General features: G+C 42.2%; 1 protein-coding gene across 2 annotated transcripts in view; it reads right to left on the minus strand.

Moving 5' to 3' along the window:
• The window catches only part of MYOF (myoferlin), a 175798-nt gene that overhangs the window by 72512 nt on the left and 80104 nt on the right, over positions 1 to 23182 (minus strand). For both annotated transcript variants that reach the window (XM_063607824.1, XM_003825366.4), the window contains exons 11-21: positions 22801 to 22916; positions 22005 to 22131; positions 19988 to 20091; positions 17981 to 18049; positions 17845 to 17888; positions 16747 to 16829; positions 13541 to 13579; positions 9654 to 9778; positions 8428 to 8544; positions 1846 to 2023; positions 487 to 611 (exon numbers count right to left, since the gene is read on the minus strand). In XM_063607824.1, coding sequence (XP_063463894.1) covers positions 487 to 611; positions 1846 to 2023; positions 8428 to 8544; positions 9654 to 9778; positions 13541 to 13579; positions 16747 to 16829; positions 17845 to 17888; positions 17981 to 18049; positions 19988 to 20091; positions 22005 to 22131; positions 22801 to 22916 — 1127 coding nt within the window. The remainder of the gene's footprint in view (positions 1 to 486; positions 612 to 1845; positions 2024 to 8427; positions 8545 to 9653; positions 9779 to 13540; positions 13580 to 16746; positions 16830 to 17844; positions 17889 to 17980; positions 18050 to 19987; positions 20092 to 22004; positions 22132 to 22800; positions 22917 to 23182) is intronic.

Here is a 23182-nt window from a genome sequence, read left to right on the forward strand (position 1 = left end):
CAAAGTAAGAAAATTTTTATCTGGGCATATGCCTGCCCAGGCATAAGACTAACATTTTCCACCTTCCTTGGAGTCACATGTGGCTGTATGACTGGATTCTGGCCAGTGGAAAGTGAGTAGAAATTAAGAGTATGACTTCTGCATCCTTCCCTTCAAGAGAAAGGCCTATGTCATCTTCTCCCCACTGTTTACCACCCCTCCCCTCAGGCTGGAGGGCAGATGTAGTAGTGAGCTGCCTCTACCATGCAGACAATGATAACTCCTGAGTGATGGCAGAGCAACCGGGGGTAAGTGCCTGGGTCCCCAATACCACTGAACCTCCATACTAACTTAGGACCATCTACCTCCACTGTTCCTAGAGACATTGCTCTTACCTTATTGATCACTGTATTGAGCACTGTCTTGTGTTATAGTGGCCTGGCCTCCATCCTAATACCTAATTCACCCTGCTTGGTGAAAAGGAAATGCAGAAAAAGAGAAACTTACCAGCCGTTCTGCCATAGCTAGGAGAGTGTTCACCGCATCCAGGCGATGACTAATATCCTCCCAGTATGAAGTCAGGGTAACAACTGGCTTGGTGTGGGCCCAAGGCAAGTAATAATAGTAGTTGCCTGGTATAAAACATTGGGGGTCAATGAACACTGAACACTTAAAATAGATAGCATGTTTATTAAAGAGATGTGCAGACTGAGCTGCTGATTAATCCACAGGCTTAGGGAATAGCTTGAGGTGGTCTGGTTCTTTAATTTGACTCAATTAAGCAACTGAAGACTAGGAAGCTCTTTTTCATTCAGGCTGTTCTGAAATTTTCTCTGAGACACCCTAGTAAACTGAGCACAGCAATCTCAGGATCGTTTAGTGATTCAGGGCCATGCATCTGAACATCAAAGATGGTTTCTTAACGTGGTAGTAGAAAATACAGATGACATAGGAAGCTAGGCTGAACATGTTAGTCCCTAAAAACTGTTATTCTAAATAAATGTTTTTGTTGGAACTGGGGCAAAAGAAAAGAATTTTCTGTTCTTGGAAAGCTTTAGCTGGCTACATAGGGTTTGGTACTAGAGTCTTACTGTGATTAAGAATTATTAGCTGATGTTTTCTAGGATGTCTTATATTTTAAAACTGCTTGTACAAAAGTTAAGTTAAAACTCTGGCAATACTGTTGGGAAATTTGATCAGTATTCCTCTCTCCCTTCTCTGTACTCTCAAACCATTTGTTGACAGTTTTATTGGAAGTTCTCATACTTTGCTTTCTATTATGATTTATTTTATACACTAGAATGTAAGCTCCTTAAAATCAGGGACTGTTTCTCACCCATCTTTGTTCAAATACAGCTATTTAATCCTCACATCAACTCCAGAGAAGACGAAGAAACTGAGGGTTAGAATTCAGTGACACGGTTAAGGTCACAAGCTGGTGAGTAACAGAGTGAAGACCAGAAGCATGATTTCCCAGTATCTGAGCCAGAGTCCCATTCATTTTCCACTACTCAACCTAAGAAAGATCTGGGGCTTCGTAGGGGTAGGAGCTGCTTTGTGGAGCTCAGTACTTAGCACAGTGGCTACCTTGGGGTCTTACATGGCAAACCCAGTGTTAAAGCTGGGTGGGGAGAGGGTAGCATTGGGGTTCAGCCTCTGGCAATGGGACCTGCAACTTCTTGGGTCTGGCCAGTCTTTAAGGTGCCTGAACCCCAACCACACTCTCTTCCTCATTCAACCTTTTCCTTTCCACTAACCATAGGCTGGGTAGAACAGTGCCAGAGGGAAGACACAGTGCTTGCTTCCGGTCCCGTGATGCACCCATTGTAAACGTGTGGAGGAGAGAACTGTTAGTGCCAATCTTACCATCAAATACAGCACGGCTGTACTGAGTTGTTGATGCCAAAGGCTTACAGGTGGTGTCAAACTTGTTGCCATAGTTCCCAATGCTGACTTCAAACTGAATGGCCTCACCAACATCTTGCAACATGGTGGCTGAATGAAACACGGCAGACAGGCTGTACTTCCGCCTTCGCTGGTATTTCTATAAAGTATGAGCAGACATAAGGTTCAGTGAAAGGCCTTTTGTCCTTATTTACATGTGGATTTCTAGCAGACGCAATTCTACACCTAATAATTAGTGCTGAATTAAATGACAGGGGAGAATGTTCTTGGACCCAGCTGTTCCTCTTGCACTCATACAAGTGAGCAAAGATAGAAGCACTAGGATGTTCCTTGCAGCATTGATTGAAATGGAGGGGAAGAAATGAAAACAGTACACACGTCTTTCAGTAGGCCACTTGTTAAACAAGTTATGTTACATCCATAAAATAGAATGAAGGTTCATAAAGACTTAATTAGATCCATATGTGCAACCATGAAAAAAGAGTATATTTTTTGGGCTGGGCACGGTGGCTCATGCCTGTAATCCCAGCACTTTGGGAGCCCGAGGTGGGTGGATCACTTGAGGTCAGGAGTTCAAGACCAGCCTGGCCAACATGGTGAAAACCTGTCTCTACTAAAAATACAAAAATTAGCTGGGTGTGGTGGTGCACACCTGTAATCCCAGCTACTCGGGAGGCTGAGGCACGAGAATCTCTTGAACTCAGGAGGTAGAGGTTGCAGTGAGCCGAGATCGTGCCACTGCATCCAGCCTGGGTGACAGAGCAAGACTCCCTCTCAAAAAAAAAGAGTATATTTTAAGTAAATCTATTAAATGGATATTTTAATATTCATAAAGGCATATTCATAAAGAAGGTCTGGAGGAATATAACTCAAATTGTTAACAGTAGTTATGTTGAAGAAGGTAGAGAGATTATGGCAAACTTTACTTTCTAACTTATACATTTTTAATGATTTTGAATGAAGTATTCTTTTTTTTCTTTTTTTTTTTTTTTTTGAGACAGGGTCTCATGCTGTCACCTAGGTTGGAGTGCAATGGCATGATCACGGCTTACTACAGCCTCGACCTCTTGGGCACAAGTGATCCTCTGGCCTCCCAACTAGCTGCAACTACAGGTGCGTGCCACTGCACCCAGCTAAACTATTGATTTTCTAATCAGAAATAACAATAAAGATTTTCATGTCAGATGTAAATAAAAATAAGGAAACTGGGTAAATTTATTTTAAATTGAAATGGGAAATTAAACCTTCCTTTTTCTTTTTAAATTACTGGTTTACTAAGAGAGTTGAAGATAGGGTCAACGATAACCACACTGAGTGCCTATCAGCCTACCAGAAATGACCATGAGCCCTTCAAGCCTTCCTTCATGGGCACATAACATCTCTTGAATCCATATCCTGCCCCAAATCCTTGCTCAGCTGGCATATCTCCTTCTTTATAAGCCATATCTCCACAGATCTTCGGGCACTGTGCCTTCTTTTGCCAAAGAGCCATGCAATGGTTTAGGTTGCTGTGTTTCATTATGTCCCGTGCATTCTGCCATGCAATACTATCCACATCCTGTGTCTATTCTAGAACTCTGGTGGTACCCAGTCTCTGCTTTCAATTATTTTGGGTATATACCCAGAAGTGGAATTTTTAATTCTTTTTTTTTAGACTATGTCTCGCTCTGTCGCCCCGGCTGGAGTACAGTGGCCTGATCTCGGCTCATTGCAACCTCTGCCTCCTGGATTCAAGTGATTCTCCTGCCTCAGCCTCCCAAGTAGCTGGGATTACAGGCGCGTGTCACCACACCTGGCTAATTTTTGTATTTTTAGTAGACACGGGGTTTTACTGTAGTTGGCCAGGCTGGTCTCTAACTCCTGACCTCAAGTGACCTGCCTGCCTCGGCCTCCCAAAGTGCTGGGATTACAGGCATGAGCCACCGTGCCTGGCTAGAATTTTTAAATTTTTAAGGACTGTTTTAAGAACTTCTGACAGTGACTGAAGCTTGTAGTCTTGAAGAACCCCTGGACATCCTTCTATTACAGAGTCTCCATTTTGGTTAAACGAGTTTTTGACATGGTATAATAGAACCCTCCAATAGGGTTTTGTCAAATCCCCTCTAGGCCTCAATCTTTCTAAAAAGTCTTTCTAAACACTGGTTTGTAACCTGAGCTGCACATTGAATGACCTGAGGAAGTTTGACGGGGGCATTGTGAGTCTAAAAGCCTCCCTAGCTTAGTCCACTGTCACCTTGATAAGGGAGGATTGGGGGTGCATGCTACTTGTCAAGAGCTCTGCTTAACTACCCACAGCGAAGCCCCCTGGAATACCCATGGTCCAGAATGATGTGGAAATTCTGGGTTTGGGTTTGAATTGTGTCAAAATGAAAAAGTAGGAAGTTATTTGGATTAGTCATAACTACATACAGCGTAACTTCTTCTTTGTAAACCAACTAGGATGATAGGAGAAAAGGGAAAGAGCTAAAAATAGGAAACATAATTTGTGGCCTGAGTCAGGACCCAGGAGAAAATGACCGGTATTTAAGCCAGAGCCATCTGTTAAGCCAGGGACTGCACAGGATGGAGAAGGATCATGGGGAGGCTTGGAGGTGGAGTGGGAACTACGGGGATGATACTCCCAGCTGGGCCGGCTCTACCCCGTAGGCCTCCACATAGCCAGGATTCCATTAGAACCCCGTGGATGCTCTCACGCAGAGCTTGCAAAATGACCCACAGAATCCCTGATAGGACGCTCACCCTGGAGAGTCTGAGCCCTAAAAGCAATAGTTTGGGCTTCTGGCCATCAGCACAATTCCCAACAGAGAAGGGACTCACTATGAGCAAGCCGCTGAAGATGGAGCCGCTGGATCACCGTGCAAGCCCAGATTCCAGGAGGAGCAACCCTACCATCTGCTCACCTGTGCCAGAGCCAGGCTACCCTCGATGATTCAGGCAGCTGAGAATTCTGCCACTCCCTCAGACCTTTCCCACTTCCTCTCTGCCCTCAGGGCACAAAGAGGTAGAGAGAGGAAGGAACAATAAACACCATTCAGAGAAGTACAGAGCCTGGGACAAGATCTGCCTACAAGAGAAAATTAAAGAATATAAATTGGGCTGGGCGTGGTGGTTTACGCCTTTAATCCCAGCACTTTGGGAGGCCGAGGCTGGCGGCGGATTACCTGAGGTCAGGAGTTTGAGACCAGCCTGGCCAACACGGTGAAACTCTATCTCTACTAAAAATACAAAAAATTAGCTGGGCATGGTGAGAGGTGCCTGTAATCCCAGCTACTCAGGAGGCTGAGGCAAGAGAATCACTTGAACCCAGGAGGTGGAGGTTGCAGTGAGCCAAGGTCACACCATTGCACTCCAGCCTGGGCAACAAGAGTGAAACTCTGTCTCAGAAAAAAAAAAAAAAAAAAAAAAAGAATGTAAGTTGTAGTCTATTGGACTTAGGTGGGGTTAGGGCCTTGGGGCTCTCTTTCTGATCATCAGTGACTAGTGCACCTTGTAGATAAGGTGGTATAAAGTAGAGTTTCAGCAGTCGATTTGGAAAAGGAGGTGATTTCTGTCAAGCAAGATACCGATAAGGGCTAAGAGTTGTTGAAAGTGGCTGTGGACACATAAGGCATGGGACATTAAAGGTCAGTGACAAGATCAGGTACCAATGAACACTGCCCAGCATGCCACCTTCGGTATGTCTACTGAAGGGAGCTGCTACCTGATGGAGCAGCTGGAAGAACCTGAAGGTGCTGTTTCTAGCAATATTTTTGAGCCCTTAATGTGGGCCAGACCAATGAGAGCTCTCAAGGAGATTGTAGTTGAGTAGGAGAGAGAATGCAAGTGCATAGAATGCTCCCAAAATACATTCGGTCACATCCAAGGAAAATGGGGAAAGAGGAGCAGGGAGAAAGCAGTCCAAGAACAGACTCTTGATCCTGGAGACAAAAAATGGAGTCCTTTAGTGGCAGGGCAGAGGTTCCAGAAGCCAGCGGGTATTAGAATAACACTGGGTTGGCAACATTTGATCTTCTGTCTGCCTGTTTTACTGTGGAAGTGGCCAGGCTGAATCTGCTGCATCCTTCCTGCACTGCAGCCCCTCTTGACCAGGCCCACCGGGAGCAATAGCTCAGCTCTGCTTTAGAAAGATGGGGAGCACTTGGCAGTTTGGCAAAAAATTTGCCCATTTGTTGCAGCCTCTTTAGCTTTACCAAAAAGTTTTGTTAGCTGCACATAATCCAGAACAGAGGACCTTTGCAAGACAGACAAGGGTCATGATCATGTTTGTAGGTTGACTGCATTCGTTAAGTCCTTCTGGCAGGTGCACAGATCTGCTCATTTCACTCTCTCCTGGGGCTCCTGTTGCTTGAAGTGTGGCTATGTCTTCAGAATCCTCATTTCTCTCCTACTCTGTAACACTGTTAGGTTTTTAAAATTTTTGCTTCATTTCACTTTTGATTTAATTAAATTTATTTAATTAAAAAGATGAGCTATTTTGCTGTCTGTGTTTAATTTAGAGCAAATAAAATGAATTCTGTTTTGTTTACCAGTCAATAAAAAGCTGTTCTTTTATTCTGTTGACATATACTGTGGGCAATATATATTGTTGACTTTTTTTTTTTTTTTTGCTTTTACACTAAACTAATGAAATAAGCTTCTTTGCCTGTATGTGTTTAACTATTTGCAGTGAAGAAAACTAATTTGGTTTTGCATTCCAGTTAATAAAGCATTTAAAAAATATTTTCTTGGGCCTCTTTCTCCTTCTCCCTGCAACTATGGTTATTTAAAACAAAGAGAAGCAGCATGAACTTAAATTACATTCTGGTGATGGAACCAAATAAAAGAGGTACTATAATGGTTGAGTGTCCATGGTGGCATTTCTGAATAACCCTGAATTCCAACCAATATTTCAAGAGCCAACTCCAATCAGTAACTACTCAAGTCAAGAACTACCATGTGTCTCTACGGAGGCCTCCAAGTGGTTTCTGGCTATTCTTTTGCATGATCCTGGCTGTAACTAGCATGCAAACTGCCCCTTTTCTCACTCTCCCTCCCTCTTTTTTCCTTAATTTTTCCTCAAGATCTATTGCAATTCCTGGACTTCAGAGTGGGTAATGTTGTGGAATAGAAAGACTATGACCAGGACCTTATTGACTTTTGGCTCCGTGTCTCTTTAGTAAAAAAACAAAACAAATGATCATCTTTGCTGTAGTAATTCATGGGGGAGAACTATTTATTTTCCCCATGTGAAGTTACACGGATGCCCCGTGGCTTGCTGCTGTGGTGATGCTAGGTTCCTTCCTGAGGCTGTGGGGTGGAGAGAGGGCAGTCTCAGGAGCCTGCTCCTTTCCTCTCAAAGGAGGAGACAGGAATGAAATTGGTGCAGCTCAAGCACTGGACCACAGATGTTCCCAACATGTAAAGGCTGAGGAATCCAGAACAGACTGCTTTGGATGCTAACCTCCTGATACGGCTGTCTTGTGGGAGTCAATGAGCAAGGCCACATTGCTCTGGGGAAGAAGGGATAGTTTCTGTTAAAGGGTGTGGCTATTCTCCCTGTCAATCATCCTGCAAAGGGGGCAGATGTAACAGGCAGACATCAGACGACTAGAGGGAGAAGGCCCTGGCTCGCTGGAGAACTCACAGCAGTTGGGCCTGGACTCAGATGAAAATGTGTTCTGGGTACCACGGGAGTTTTGGGGAGAGCATGGAGAACCCAGTCCTGCCACAAGGAGACAGGCTGCGAGTAGACAGGAAGGCTGACTGTCAGGGACCAATGAACACCAGCCTGACCCCATGAGCTTTGAGAATAGCCACATTTCGCAACCACGTTGTCACCCTCTTTACTGTATTTTCGTATTCTTATCCCAAAAACTGAAAGTGAAAGCTTTTTAAAAGTTGCTGTTTGGTTTCTGCTGTAAAGTGGGGAAATCAGGGCAGGGCCTGTCCTGTGTTCTTGGAACAGAGGGCAACAGCAGCCTGGGGCAGCTGGGGGGCTGGCAGTGATTTGCAACCCAGCAAGGAGGGCCGCGGGCAGAGGGGCATCCATGAGCTGGCTGTGCTGGCAAATTATTCAGATTTGTGGAACACACAGGCATCGACCTGGATTCTCAGAAATGGTTGGGGAAGTCAACTGGGAAGATTTCCTGTCTTCAAGGAGGAAGCAGGGTTCACAGGCATTGCAGTGTGGGCCCTCAGCACACCTGCCCTCCTGTGCTGGGAAGCCTGAGGCCCACCAGCCACCTCTGAAAATGGAAATGAGTAGTGGTGGCACCTATAGCTCTTGGTGCCAGCAAGAAGTGGCTGTTATGGCCACGTCCCCATGATCCCCAATGCCAGTTAGCAAACAGGTCATTCAGTTTGTGGGTATCAGTGTTCTTGCCAGTTTTCAATAGGGTATTAACATCTCAAAGGATGAAGTGATCCTCATAGGGCTGTTGTAGAAAACATCCAGATGAGGGCCTTCATTGTGAGTTGGGTTGCCTTCCGACTCCCCCAGCTACCCCTTCAGTCCCTGGAGGTCTCCTTTTCTATACCATGCATTACTCACACTTTAACATTTACCTCAACAACCAGCAGGTCATCATTTGAAATGGGCTCAAGCTTTTTATCTGGTGGTGTCTTCTCAAGAAAAGTGGCTAATTCAACCAAGATCCTGCCTCTGTAGGCAACTCCTTCTCCCTGAAAGGCAATAATCCAGGATTATTCCTCTAGGCAGCAACAGCAAAAAGAATTCTGTGTCTCTAGTCAGGCTAATACAACTGCAAAAAGTTTCTCCTTCCCATGGCCCTAACCTTCGAAATGAATCAGTCGGCAACTCTCCCAGCTGGATTCAGGTCTCTGGTGTTTGAAAGAAGAGCCATTGGCTTTAGGACAGATCTCAAAGAGTACCTTGGGATGCTAGGGCTGAAAAAGATCTTAGCTATGACCAAGGTCAGAGGTCTTCAAACCATGCTCTAGCTCCAGAAGGAGTTTGTGGAGGCTGGGAGGTGGGGGGTGGGGGGTGGATGGGGCTCTGAGTCTCCCTTCACCGTACTTCAGCAGGGAAGCTCTGCATTTATCTGGGTTAACTTGGCTGCTTTTCTCCTCTTCTCAGAATAGGGAGGCTGCCATGCTGGCAACCAGGGCAAGTCTCAGAATAGCCAGGAAGTAAAGGAGGAAGATGTAGGAGGAAGAAGTTCTGGGTGCAGCTGAGCATGAGGATGAAGAGTGGATACTTCTCCCACCATACCCAGCAGTGCTGGCAATAGAACCTTCTGGAAAGGACGGAAGGGTCCCCACCTCCACAGCCAGTCTTTTACCCTTCCCCTCTGAGGGCTTTTTCTCTCTAGCTTGGTCTCTTTCTTGAGCCTTGGGAGATACCTAAAAGACATTTGGCTTCTGTTGTGGTAAAAAGAGCATCTCCCATCTCTGGGCTTCCATGTCTTCATCTATGAAATGAAAGGATTGATCAGATCAAGGGTAATAAAGGGTTTCAGGGGGCATGCCACTGCCTAGTGCTTGGTAAATTCCTGGAATATGATGTTGAAAAGAATTCCAAGGCAGCCCAGGGGCTTATTAGGAAAGAGAGCCAGCATTGATTATTGATGTCTACCATAAGCATAGAAGTTGGGGGAAATGGCCATTGGCCATCACCCAGTGAGATGATCTCCACAGTCTTTTCCTATCTTTGCATTCTAAGTCTTAGGGAGTATGAAACTTCTATCCTGCAATACTTGATCAGACATTATAAGAAGAAATAATCACCTTAACCAATGCGGATTAATAACCACCTTAATTGAGAAACCAACCTTTCCAGTATTCAGCTCATCATAGGGGTCTGGGAATCCCGTGTACTCTCTGGGGCTTCCATAAAGATTCAGGTAACAAGGTCCAAACGTTGGAACAAAGCCTACCTCTGTTTCTCCTGTGTTTACTGAGAGAGAAACATCATCATGAGGTGTTAGGCTTTTAACATTCAATCTATTGAAATAAATATTAGTTATTAGTTAGTTAGGTGAGACTATTTTCCTCCATTTTGGGAGTTAGTTGTATTAATGCAAGTTGTAAGCACCATGAGGTTTGCCATATTTCTCTTTTCTTATTGCTACATAAAATATTAAATAAAAACATTTGGGGGTAGCGCAGATAAACTTATTTTTATAAAAAGATAATGCTATTTAAATAAAGAGCAATTAGACTTTGAAGTTGACCTTCACATTTTTGCAAGTTTATAATGGGCATTGTATTAAACATGCCATTGCCAATTGGGGCAAAAGATTATATTGTTTTGGGAGGTCACTTAAATGACATATTTTATGAACTTTATTTGTTCTTCTAAAGTGTCATTTAATCTTCAGTAGTTAGTATAACTAGCAGATGCTGTTAAAAATATAAGACATTTTAAAATTTTATATGTAATAATAAACTGCCTGCCTGTGGTTGTAAGACCATGTGATATTCATAAATGACATGAAGATTCCCATTCATTGCTTTCTATCTCTGGTGGTCATCTGATAAGCTCCTTATTTCTGCTACCTGGTCTTAGCAAGACAACTCCTCAATAAAGGGCACTAAGGGCAATATAATTAAATAGCTGAAAATGGGGAAACTGTGGGTGAGGGTGGGGAAATATAAGAGTTGGCTTCAATAGCCTGAATGGCCCCCCATGGGAGAGGGATGGACTTGTCTCCAGAAGCAGAGTAAGGACCACTGCTGGGAGCTACAGGGAGATCAGCTTTGGTTCACTCTGTATAAGGCAGAACTTTCTGTGAATTAGAAATGACAAACAATGGGACAGGCTGCATTAGGGACAATTAGAAGAAATGTTGAGGCAAAGGCTTCAGCCTATCTTTCAGCATGTTCTCAGGATAATTCCTGCTATCGATGAGGTTGACCAGATCATATCTATGGCCCTTTCCAACTCTATGCTTAAAACTAAGGGAGAAAGATAAATGTGGAGCAGCGTCATCAGAATGATGCCCATTAATAAATAATTTACCTAACCCTATAGACATATACTGCACAATCATTTTCATTACGTGAAGCTCTCTGCATGTTTAAATGGGCGTGTACACATTTGTGGGGAGATAGAAACCATGGACACAGGCAGAAAAGAGCTGAATAGCAATCTCAGTGAAGACAGCAAGAAAAAAAGAAACATTTAAATGGAAATTTAGAAAATTAAGATGTACAAAAGTAGTGCACGCAGCCTAAGGTTGAGACTTGGTAACAGCCTAGGATGCCACATGTCACACTTGTTTGGAAATCTCTTATGAAACGCAAAGAGGGACCAACAGTTTCTCCAACAGAGATTTCTCTGAATCATGTTATCATCTTCAAGACAGATAAACAGGAGGAATGACTATTATACATGAACATATAAATTGGCTTGGCTTTATCCATTGTGGCATATGGAACATTGCAAAGATGATTAATTGATCACTAATAAGTAGGGTTTGGACTTCTTTCTGTGTGCTAGAATATTTTGTTTTAGTGGAGGGATGTTGGGTGCGAATAGAGAATTAAAGCAGAGATTCACAGAGAGAAAAGGAAGTTATTTTTAGAAGCTGAATCACACACAAAAAAGATTTAAAAAAAAAAAAAGAGGAAGAAGTTGAATCACAGAATATTCCAGTAAGAACGGATGTTAAAGCTATGGCACCGTAGTCATGTCACATTATGGATGGGCAAGCCAAAGCCCACAGAAGTGATGCGACTTGTCAAAAGTCCCACAAACTGGCAGATTTAACCCCAGATCTTGAGTTTCAAAGTTCAGAAAAGGACACCCTCCACTACCCCATCCGTTCCTTTGGTCTAACCTCACCTCTCCTCCACCTGGTTCCCATGAGTGACTGTGCTGTCATGTGTATTTGCTTTTTGTTAAAGATCCCCAGGGATTGAAACACAAATTGTCAAGAATGATCCACTGCATAGCAGCTTAATGCCAGGGGCTTAATTATTTTTGTCCAACAAATCTCTTTTCTGGTATGTTACCCCTTTGACTTGTTTCATTGTGCATTAACAGAAGGAACTCTCCTTCTATGTGCTCACATCTTAGTATAGTCTCCTGGGATAACCCATTCTCTAGGCCAGGCACGGTGGCTCACGCCTGTAATCCCAGTACTTTGGGAGGCTGAGGCAGACGGATCACCTGAGGTTCAGGAGTTCGAGACCAGCCTGGCCAACATGGCGAAACCCCATCTCTACTAAAAATACAAAAAAAATTAGCCAGGCGTGGTGGCAGGTGCCTGTAATTCCAGCTACTAGGGAGGCTGGGCCAGGAGAATCACTTGAATCCAGGAGGTGTAGGCTGCAGTGAACCAAGATCATGCCATTGCACTCCAGCCTGGTTGACTGGAGCAAAACTCCATCTCAGAAAAAAAAAAGAAAGAAGCAAAAAAAGAAAACCCATTCTCTCACAAGCTAAATCTCTTCCTGCCTCCAAAGTTTCCTAATCTGTTTAATGCACAGTGGACACATCAAACTTCCCAATGTCCTTGCTGAAAAGCCTATACAAAATAAAATAAAAATCCTTTACCCTGGCCATCAAGGATTTCCTCTGACCTAGCTACAACCCACTTTCCAACAATATTTTCCATGCCTCCTTTACCTTTTTGAATCCCCTTCATGTTTTGGATTCCTACAAATAATTACTGTATGTTTTAGTTTCTAGAATCCTACATAGCTTCACACCTCTGTGACTAAAGTATCACTTTTCAGGGGGAGTGGCAGGATTTAAGTATGTTTTATTTTGATTTCCTAAACACCTACTACTGGTTCTATCATGTGATACTACTACATAAATATTCATTGATTGGTTAAACAAATAAATAAAGGAATAAAGTGCTTGCACATCTGCCAAGTTCACTGCAAATCTAAGGACTACTTAATATTCATATAAAGTCTGATTATAATGAAATAGATTGTTTAAAGCAAATAAGAATTGGGCATTGTGTCAATTACATAATTACATGATATCACCTTATATTTGCACACAGCTTCAGAGTTTGCAAAGCTTTCCCACATGCAATATCTTTCCCTTCTTACCACAACCCTGGGAGATTATTGTGGCAGGGCGAATCATGCTTATCTGACAGATAATGAACCTCTCTAAACCTCAGAGTCTTCATCTATTAGGGGAACAAAAACATCTGCCCTAGGAGAGTTGTGATGGTCAAGTGTGTGACAGTATTGAGCAAACTTGCAAAAAATGACGAGTTCTGTGCAAACCAAAGAATGTGTTATGATCCCTCATTTTGGGGGAGGTGAAGATCTTCAGGGTGCAAAGTAAAAAACGTTCAGTATTTTTCAACCTACAGATTCACGTTGAAATTGGGGGAAGTTACTTGATACATTTCAGAACAATTGATTTAGTGCTCCATTTCTCTACCTACTGAACATAAACAATAACAGAAAATGTTATATCTCACAATCAATTATTTGCAATAAAGCCAAATACGATGGTGTGCATTTAGCTGAAAGCATGGGACATGGAGCAAAGCCTGGTTAGCATATTTCTTTTAAGCTTAGCCGTGCAGGACAACCGTATGGCACTTACACAAAAATTATTACTTTAGCAAAACTATGTTGAGACAGCAAAATGTCAAAAAAAAGTTCTAAAGACAGTCGATATATTCTTAATAAGATAATATTAGCTAGGAAGATATAACAGAGAGCAAAATTACGAAGCATAAACCTGTATATGATGCAGCCCCAGTTCCCGAAGATGAGAAATCTATATAGTAAAAATATGACTGGTTAAACAAGAAAAACATGGGCATTATAAAACAGACATTGAAAACGTTAATCAAATCCAGTGCCAGGTAAGTGATTTAGCAACACCAGAAAAATCCCAAATTCAGACCCAAGTCACATATGACCCTTTTGTAATGTATACAATTCTCATCGGTTAAATGCCAAATGACCCGGGCAGAACCACCACACATGAATAACTCAATCTCACCCAGCACCAAGGCAGCCAGGAAGCAGAAGAGCTAGCTTCCCGGGGACAGAGGGGGCCTGGTAAAGTTACCAGCATTTCACGTTTTTAATAAAACATTTACTTATCTTACGGCTTAGTTGGGACCAACATCAGAAAATCCAAGTAAATGTGGTCTGAGGCTGTGTAAGCAAAGGCCTGGAGTTTATTGCACATTATTTGATTGAAAGCATGGTTTGTTTCTTTGTCGGGGGGAGGGCGATGTTGACAGCTCGTTGTTATTTTAAGGCCCTGTAACCCCATGGTCTGCAGGGCCTGCAATGAGAGGCCCCAAAGACAGAAGCTAAAATTGCTTGTAGCAATCTCTGTTTTTAGTTCTTCTGGATGTTACCACCATGTCACTAAGCAAAATGCTTATGCCACTATTTCTGAATAATTATCTTTAGATATTATTTAATGACTTCTCATGAATAATGAATGGATTTCAGTCATCTTTACCCTCCCCCCATATAGTTCCAGCATGATTTTTATTTCCTGTAATGGTCACCTTTATGATTCCATCTAGTCATATTTAGATTCCTGACTTGAAGAGAAGAGACTATTAGCACCCCTGCCCTACCTCCACTCCCCTTCCTCCTTCTGCTTCTCATCTCTATCTTCCACACTTTTACACTGTAATGGGTGATGACATCTACACTTTGTTCAGAGCTTTGGCTATAGGTTAAATTTTAAAAATCAGAATACAACAAATAGTGCTTACATTCTAGCAACCATATAAATATTCTCTGCAGAGAAAAGGAAAGGGCTGTGATTACATTTCCTTCCTTGCAGCTCCAGTGTTATAATCACTATGCTACTCAGCAGAGAACATTCAGATGGAATCTCTTTCTTACCTTCTACCATTTGCTTAAAATAATGCCACATATAGCTATTTATTTGTTTATTCATTCATTTATTCATTCGAGATGGGGTCTTGCTCTGTTGTCCAGGCTGGAGTGTAATGGTGCAATCTCGGCTCACTGCAACCTCCACCTCCAGGATTCAAGTGATTCTCCTGCCTCAGCCTCCTGAGTAACTGGGATTACAGACCCCTGCCACCACACCCGGCTAATTTTTGCATTTTTAGTAGAGATGGAGTTTCACCATGTTGGCCAGCCTGGTCTCAAACTCCTGACCTCAAAGGATCCACCCACCTTGGCCTCCCAAATTGCTGGGATTACAGGCATGAGCCACTGCGCCCAGCCATGTACCTTTATAGTTGTACTATATCTCCTTTGGTCACCATCTTGTCTTTTTTTTTTTTTTTTTGAGACAGAGTCTCGCTCTGTCGCCCAGGCTGGAGTGCAGTGGCGTGATCTCGGCTCACTGCAAGCTCCGCCTCCCTGGCTCACGCCATTCTCCTGCCTCAGCCTCCAGAGTAGCTGGGACTACAGGCGCCCACCGCCACGCCCGGAGAATTTTTTGTATTTTTAATGGAGACGAGGTTTCACTGTGTTAGCCAGGATGGTCTCGATCTCCTGACCTCGTGATCCACCCACCTCAGCCTCCCAAAGTGCTGGGATTACAGGAGTGAGCCACTGGGCCCGGCCACCACCTTGTCTTCTGATTGCTTTTTTTTTCGCTTCTGGAGAGAGGAAATCTATATGTTCTTCACCATATCTCTAATACCTTCTTTACCTTCTCTCTATTATCTAATACTATATATACATACATATAGTGTGTATATATATATATGCATGTATATATAGTATTATATGTATATATATAATAACCAGGTTCTTATTTATGTTATCCATTGCTTGAATTAACAATGTTTTTTCAAAACCTATAAAAAGACCTTAAACAAGATAAGGATGAGAGGAACCTTGAGTTTCCCAAGATAAAATTTTGTCTCAAAGTCTCTCACTTTGTTTCATGTGTTTAATCTCTCAATATATTTAATCTATTGGCAATTACAATAATTTTTGTTTTGGTCACAAAAAATAAGCTCCTGGGCTGGACACGGTGGCTCACGCCTGTAATCCCAGCACTTTGGGAGGCCGAGGAGGGTGGATCACGAGGTCAGGAGATGGAGACCATCCTGGCCAACATGGTAAAACTCTGTCTCTACTACAAATACAAAAATTAGCTGGGCATGGTGGCATGTGCCTGTAGTCCCAGCTACTCGGGAGGCTGAGGCAGGAGAGCTGCTTGAACCTGGGAGGCAGAGGTTGCAGTGAGCTGAGATCACGCCACCGCACTCCAGCCTGGGTGACAGAGCGAGACTCCATCTCAAAAAATAAATAAGCTGCTGGTATTACTGTGTTAACATTAATTTTTTCTCTTATCATCTTAACTGCTTTCCTTCATTCGCTGTTACAATTTCTGGCATATGCACAAAACCATAATGCCAGGTATAGGCAAATAGTTCTCAAGAAAATTGTTTGGAAAACAACAGAAAGAACAATGTGTTGGCTATCAATGCTTGTCAGAGTAAAGACCAAATACATAGGGAGTGAGGACTACATGGTTCATTGGCATCTGACCTTACTGTTCCTGCCAAGGGATTCGGTTGAGAAGGGAGTATTATTTTATATTTGGGTGGACTTGGGTCAATGCCACTCTAAAAAATAAGGTGCTAGCTCTCTGTATTGACACAAAAATTTCATAAAACTGCTATTGGGAAAGAAGTTTTGGATGGGAGCAAGAAAGCTGAAAATCTTCAAACTGTAAATTTCATTTTTTTCTAAAAGTTTACAATATATGCATACTAGATTATGATTTTAGCAGTTTACTTATATACTTCAATGATTAATTGTTTTGCAGGCCATCACCAAAACATCATTGAAATGGTTCACTAGGTTCATCACATTTGGCTTCTAAGAAACCAAACCTACTGTGAGGTGGCTACCCCATTCATTTTTTTCTCAGACTGGAGAAAAGTTCTGTATCCAGTCTTGTTCTAGATCTGTTGAGTGACTTACCTTCCACTTCCCCACCAGAGGCAGCAATTTTAGAGAGGTGTAGATATGTTGTTCCAACTACATCATTTTTAGTAAGACGGTCCCTGTGTAAAAAAATAAAAATAAAAAAATAAAAAATAAAAGGTTAAGAGCTCCATCTATGAAGATATGTCTTCATTTCAACAATTAAAAAAAAGTTAGAGCTGGAAAATACCCCAGACTTCAGAAATAATCATGTCTAGTGGGCCTCAAACTTTATTGTACTTAGTAATCAACTAGAGACTTCTCACCCTCATCTCCTGCCCACATTTTTAATTCAATAAGCCTAGAGTGGGGACTAAGAATTTGCATTTATAAGCGTATCCCAATTGATTCTGATACAGATGGTCCTCCAGCCACCCTTTGGAAACACTGGTCTAGTAAGGTAATCTATTCTGAAGTTATGAAATTGCAATTGTACAGAGAGGCCAAGAGATGTGCCTATGGCTACACTCAATACCATTGTCATAAAATGAATTAATCAATTATAGGCACATTACCTAATTATGATTGTGATGATCATGATGATGGTAACGATATTTGTCATGTTTCCACTGTCAGAGAGCTAAGGGTGCCTGCTGAATGCTACATCCAACTAGAACATTCCAAGAATGGTCTTGCTATGGCCAATCAGTGCTGGTCTAGTAAAAATTCTATCAGAACATTTCAAGGACTTTTCCTTGTCTTCATTGAGGTAGTTTTACCATTTTCTTTTTAAACAATAACAATGAATTGCTCTCAGAATGTTTTGGTGATTCTTCCCAAGAAATGCTTGACTGTATTTCTGAAGTCTATTCTGGACAGCCTAATGATATTTAAATCCCTGATTTCTTATCTTGGGGCATTTTCAGCACGTTCCCCTTCTTTTGTTTATGAGCAGTTGAACCGAAATAATCGAAGCTTGTTTTGCAGTAACACTATTATTAAATTTTGTTTTAAGAAACACCCAGTTCCAGGAGCAATTTATCCTCTCCTCTGGAAGGAAAGCAAAATACCAGAAAGAGACCATCCAGAGTAATGTTTCACAATATCCAATGTTTATTTTATGTTGAATTAGACACATATGTATTTTCAACTCACCAGTCATATATTGTTAGTTTTATTTTTTCACACACTGAAGGAAACTAAAAAAAGAGAAAAAAGTAGTTATTTCTCAATGATTTAGTAATTATTAAGTAAGTATTCTTACTTTTTCTGAAAGAAAATAAAGTCAAACCTTGATCTGAAGATTGACGACCTGATTCCACTCTGGGTTTGCATTTTTCTCAATTATGTTTGTACAAACCTGCAAAATCACCAAAGCAAAAGTGTAGGTTTTCAAGTTTCTAATTTCTAAAAGTTTACAATCCATGCATACTATATTATGACTTTAGCAGTTTACTTGTATACTTAGGAACCTGGTTAAACTTTATTTTTCTTGATGATTTGTAAAATATGACATGGGTTTAATATTAATTATTGCTGTTTCGAGGCACTAGGAGCTTGCTTTTAACCTTTTTTTTAATTAGTTTTCAATTGTCAGACTTCTAACATTAGATTAATGTAAAAAAGCAAGAGATAAGGTTGATAGAGCATTTGTTACATACCGTTTGGGAAGCATCTACCATTAACACATCCAGACAGATCTTTTGACCCTGCCCGCCAGCCTCCCTGCCCTCTACCCCAAACTGACTCTTGTTCCAGTCTTTCCATCACTCTTCATTCAGGTGGTCAGGCTCAGAACCAGAATCAGCCACACCCTGACACTTCCGTCTTCAAGCAGATCCTGGAATGTCTTCAAGCCGATCCTGAAATGTTTCTCCCCAGGACACCTGCGGTTGTCTATCTGAACTCCACACCCTCTCTTGCCTCCTGACTTTCATGTCACTTCTGTGTAACATCTTCAGGGGGCCCTCAAAGTACACTTCAAATAAAGCCCCAATCCTTCCCTGGGCTGATGAAGCCCTACTGTCCCAACCCTACTTCTCACTGATCTCCTAGTTTTCCCCGCTTGCTGGCTCTACAGCAGCCACATGGGCAGGCCTTCCCTGCTAACATTTTCTTCCTTGGGGCCCTTCTATTGCCCTTCTCCCTGCCTGGATGCCTCCCTCCCTGATCTCTGCATATCCAGGCCTCTGCTCAACTGTCACTTTCTCCAGGAGTCTCACCTGATAACATGGATAAACACTCCTCCCCTGCACCAATCACTTCTTGTCCCTGCTTTGTTTTCTTTGTAGCACTGGGCACCATTTAAAATTATTCAGTTTCTTGTTTGCTTGTTTATTGTCTGTCTCTTCTATTCCCATGTGTTCGTTTCTATATCCCAGTACATGGGACAGAATCTGGTACTTAATGACTTTTTGAATGAATCAAACCTCTCAACAATCCTGTGATTATTATTATCTCCCTTTATAGCTCAGGAAATGGAAACTCAGAGGGTAAGCGATTTGCCTGCCTATGAAGTGGGGTAAAGCCTGAATTTAATTCAGGCCTCATTTTGCCCCAGAGCTGAAGGCTTTTCCACCACACCCACTGAATCTTTTAGAAAAAAGCATCAGTCATATGTGTATGTGTATGTGGTTTGCCGAATCTTGCTTTCATAATTATATGGTTCGAACACATAAAAGATGCTAGTTCTTTTTGTCTGTAACTGTCCATGATGTGCTATTATTCTACTGTAGAATCTCACCCAACTCTCAACTCTCCAATCTTTGACCATCTCTGTAGGTAAAAGTGGTGGTTATAGCTGTCCCTACACCAAGAGTCTCCCAGATATTTTCAGGGGAGTGGGATGGGGCTTCCCTGACCCATTCTCTGGTTTCAACAGTTTACTGGGGCATGGAAGGTGAGAAACATGACAGGAAGGGGCAACAGGGCACTGGCGGGGGGGGTCTCTGTCCTACAACATTTACCAGGGATGGGTGTGGCTGGCCAGAGAGCTTGCCTAAGGTTAAGATAACGTTTGGACCTGAAAAGCAATTCCAGAAATTCAGTGGTAGCCTTCCCTATTTTAATCTCTCAAAAGATTGAATTTTCTAATTTGTGTTCTGCATACTTTACACTCCAAAATAAACCTGTGGAGAAGTCTGGCATGTTCAGACTCAGATAATCTGTGTTCCCGCAGAGTGCCTGGCTCATCAGGGAGCTATTTTAACAAAGAGTAAGCAGGAATTCACTCCAAGGAAAGCACAGTAGTTTTAGATATTTATTCCTAGCAGCATCTGCATTTAGATCATGTACAAACCTTTTTTCCAGCAAAGGAAACTTCTACAAAAGGATCCACGAGATTTTTCTTATCTGCATTGCCTCCAAATATTTCCTTTACTGTCTGTGAGAAGGCATCATCCACTGGAAGGTAATAGTTATACAGCAGAAATTAAATTCAATTCCCAGAAATTTGGCAAAATTTTAAAAGTTCTCTTATACATCAAAATAGTTGCAACAGGCTAGGCGCAGTGGCTCATGCCTGTAATCCCAGGACTTTGAGAGGCCAAGGTTGGTGGATCACGAGGTCAGAAGATCGAGGCCATCCTGGTCAACATGGTGAAACCCCTTCTCTATTGAAAATACAAAAATTAGCTGGGTGTGGTGGCACGCGCCTGTAATCCCAGCTACTCGGGAGGCTGAGGCAGGAGAAGTGCTTGAACCTGGGAGGCGGAGATTGCAGTGAGCCAAGATCACACCACTGCAGTCCAGCCTGGTGACAGAGCAAGACTCCATCTTAAAACAAACAAACAAAAATTAGCCAGGTGTGGTGGCACATGCCTGTAATCCCAGCCACTTGGGAGGCTGAGGCATGAGAATCACTTGAATCTTGCAGTTAGCCAAGATCAAGCCAGTATATGCCAGCCTCCAGCCTGGGTGACAGAGTGAGGCTCTATCTCAAAATAAAATAAAATAAAATAAAATAAAAACTTGATCTTTTATGGAGGAAAAAAATACAATAAAGTTCATTCAGTGAGAGTAAAAGATGATTCTCAAACTCAGGCCTGCTTTCAATCAGGAGAAAGATGCTCTAGGTCAAAATGATATAGTCCTAGTCTGTTTCAGAGAAATTCAAGAAAATTTGACATAATCACAAATAATATATTTAATCAACTACAATCTATAGTTAAGCTAAAAAGTAAATAGAGATCAGGATTTTAATTTATTTACTTTATGTATTTCTTTCTTCTTTTTTTTTTTTTTAAATAGAGACAGTGGTCTTGCTATGTTGCCCAGGCTGGTCTTGAACTTTTGGCCTCAAGCAGTCCTCCTACCTTGGCCTTCCAAAGTGCTGGGATTATAGGCATGACCCACTGCCTCCAGCCCATTTGACACATTTTTGAGAGAAAGGTGGGTATGGGGAGGCCCTACAATACTATCTTTTAAGACCATAGGATCTTAAAAGAGGAAAAGGATTCCCAAGAAAAGCAGCAAATCCTGAAGAGATCCATGGCCTGTATAGTGAGTGCAGCCTCCTGGGGACTTGGAGAAGGGTCCCATGTCCCAGAGCCCAGCAGGAACCAGACAGGCCCAACAAGGCAAATAGGAGGCTGGGCCATGAGCAGTGACAGAGGGATAACCAGACTAGTTCCTATAAATGGAATCACTAGAAGCGATCCCTTAAATGCAACCAGTCTCTTGCTGAATATATTTCATAATACAATAGCAGCAGACTTCTAGTCATTGGGACATTACTACCCTTTGCTCAGCATGTTGTTTTTTTTTTTTTTTTTTTTGAGATGGAGTCTCACTCTGTTGCCCAGGCTGGAGTGCAGTGGTGTGGCTCATGGCAACCTCCACCTCCTGGGTTCAAGTGATTCTCATGCCTCAGCCTCCCAGGTAGCTGGGATTACAGGCACCCGCCACCACGCCCAGCTAATTTCTGCTATTTTTTTTTTATAGCTGGATAGCAAACACCTTGATTTGATAATAACAGTTCACATTTTCATTTGGGATAAAAGGGGTTGGAAGTACTGACTGCTCATATCTCTTTAGCATCCTCTAGAAAAAGAGAAGATATAGAATAGCAAGAGAGAGAGTCAAATGGGCCAAAGGCAGGTACTCAACAAGGAACACAATCAGCAACCAACTAGCTGTGCCATGAGCCTGCTCAGGTAGCTTTCAACGGGGCCAGAATGAATGAAAAGAAGCCCATGAAGCCCTTTCAGAAGAAAAACATACAATAGGGACACCAATCACTATTAGAGTTTGATTTTTAACACATTTCATCACACACATAATCGACAATTCTGGGGCAAGATTAAATCAGTACATACTCTGGGGGATGTCCTCAGCTCGGTAGATTTTCAGCAAGAAGGTCACCCACCGGAGGGCAATGCCAGCAGGGAGTAACAAATTACTCTCCACATCATCACTGTCATTATCACGATCTCGTCTCTCAGGCTATTAGGGGCACATGATTTAAATTATACATACAGAAAAGCAGCACTTGGAAAAAGCCAAATTAATGCTTATAAAATGAAACCATTCAGAATCGTTTCCATTAAGATTTCCTGTGTTTGGGGCTTAAGAGTTCAGCCTGCCATCAGCCACCAGTTTTCCTTCAACCTCAAAACTGCTCCACAAAATCAATGCTCATGTTTTTGTATCATTCTGTCATTTTATGAGCACCAAATAGTTAGAGTGTGTGCGTGCGTGTGTGTGTGTGTGTGTTCCTGATGTCCCTTCAACTTCTCTCTGGCCACTTATATTCTGCAGTTTGCCACCCAGTTTCCTAGAATAATCACTAACTATTTAGGTAGCAATGCCTAATTCTGCAAGTAAGTCATGCTTTCTAGATAAAAGCAGTCTTTCTAATGATGCAAGGACGTTGTAAAAACACATTCATCGATTCTCAATTAAACGCTCACTCATAGACATCAGATAAGAGTTTAAGTAAGCTAGAACAATAATTCCATGATGAAGAAAAGAACAGCTTCTGAAGAATAGGGGGAATCTGAGGGTATTGACGGGAAGCTGTGCTCCATTTCACAATTACCCATGCCTACATGCTTAACTCTTGGCCTTCTTTTTTAGTGAGAAGTGTAGAAAGTAGAGAATGTAGGGACTCACAGGAGGCTCATCTCCGGTTCCCAGGACAAACATGCTGACTTTCATATAACCTTTAGAACCTGAACTGGTATCTTCCGGGTCATTGAGAAGAAGCCACTTTCTCATGACAGCATGGCCTAAAATAGAGAAGGAGTAAAAGGAAATGGACATGCTAAAAAGGTACTGATAAGTCTGTGATTCCTCTGCCATAAGATAAGCTGCATTTTCTTGGAAGCCTCTTCGTGACACACCAAATTCCCCAGATGAGTGTCCACTTTCACGTCTTCTGTTTTGTACTCTCCCTACACCCCACCCCCACCATTCTGTCCTCGTGTAACTCAAACAAGACTCTCTAAGTTGTACCAACTAGTTTTATAATTTAATTTTGATAAGATCAAAATAT

Source organism: Pan paniscus, chromosome 8 (assembly GCF_029289425.2).
Source record: "Pan paniscus chromosome 8, NHGRI_mPanPan1-v2.0_pri, whole genome shotgun sequence".
NCBI classification, from domain to species: Eukaryota; Metazoa; Chordata; class Mammalia; order Primates; family Hominidae; genus Pan; species Pan paniscus.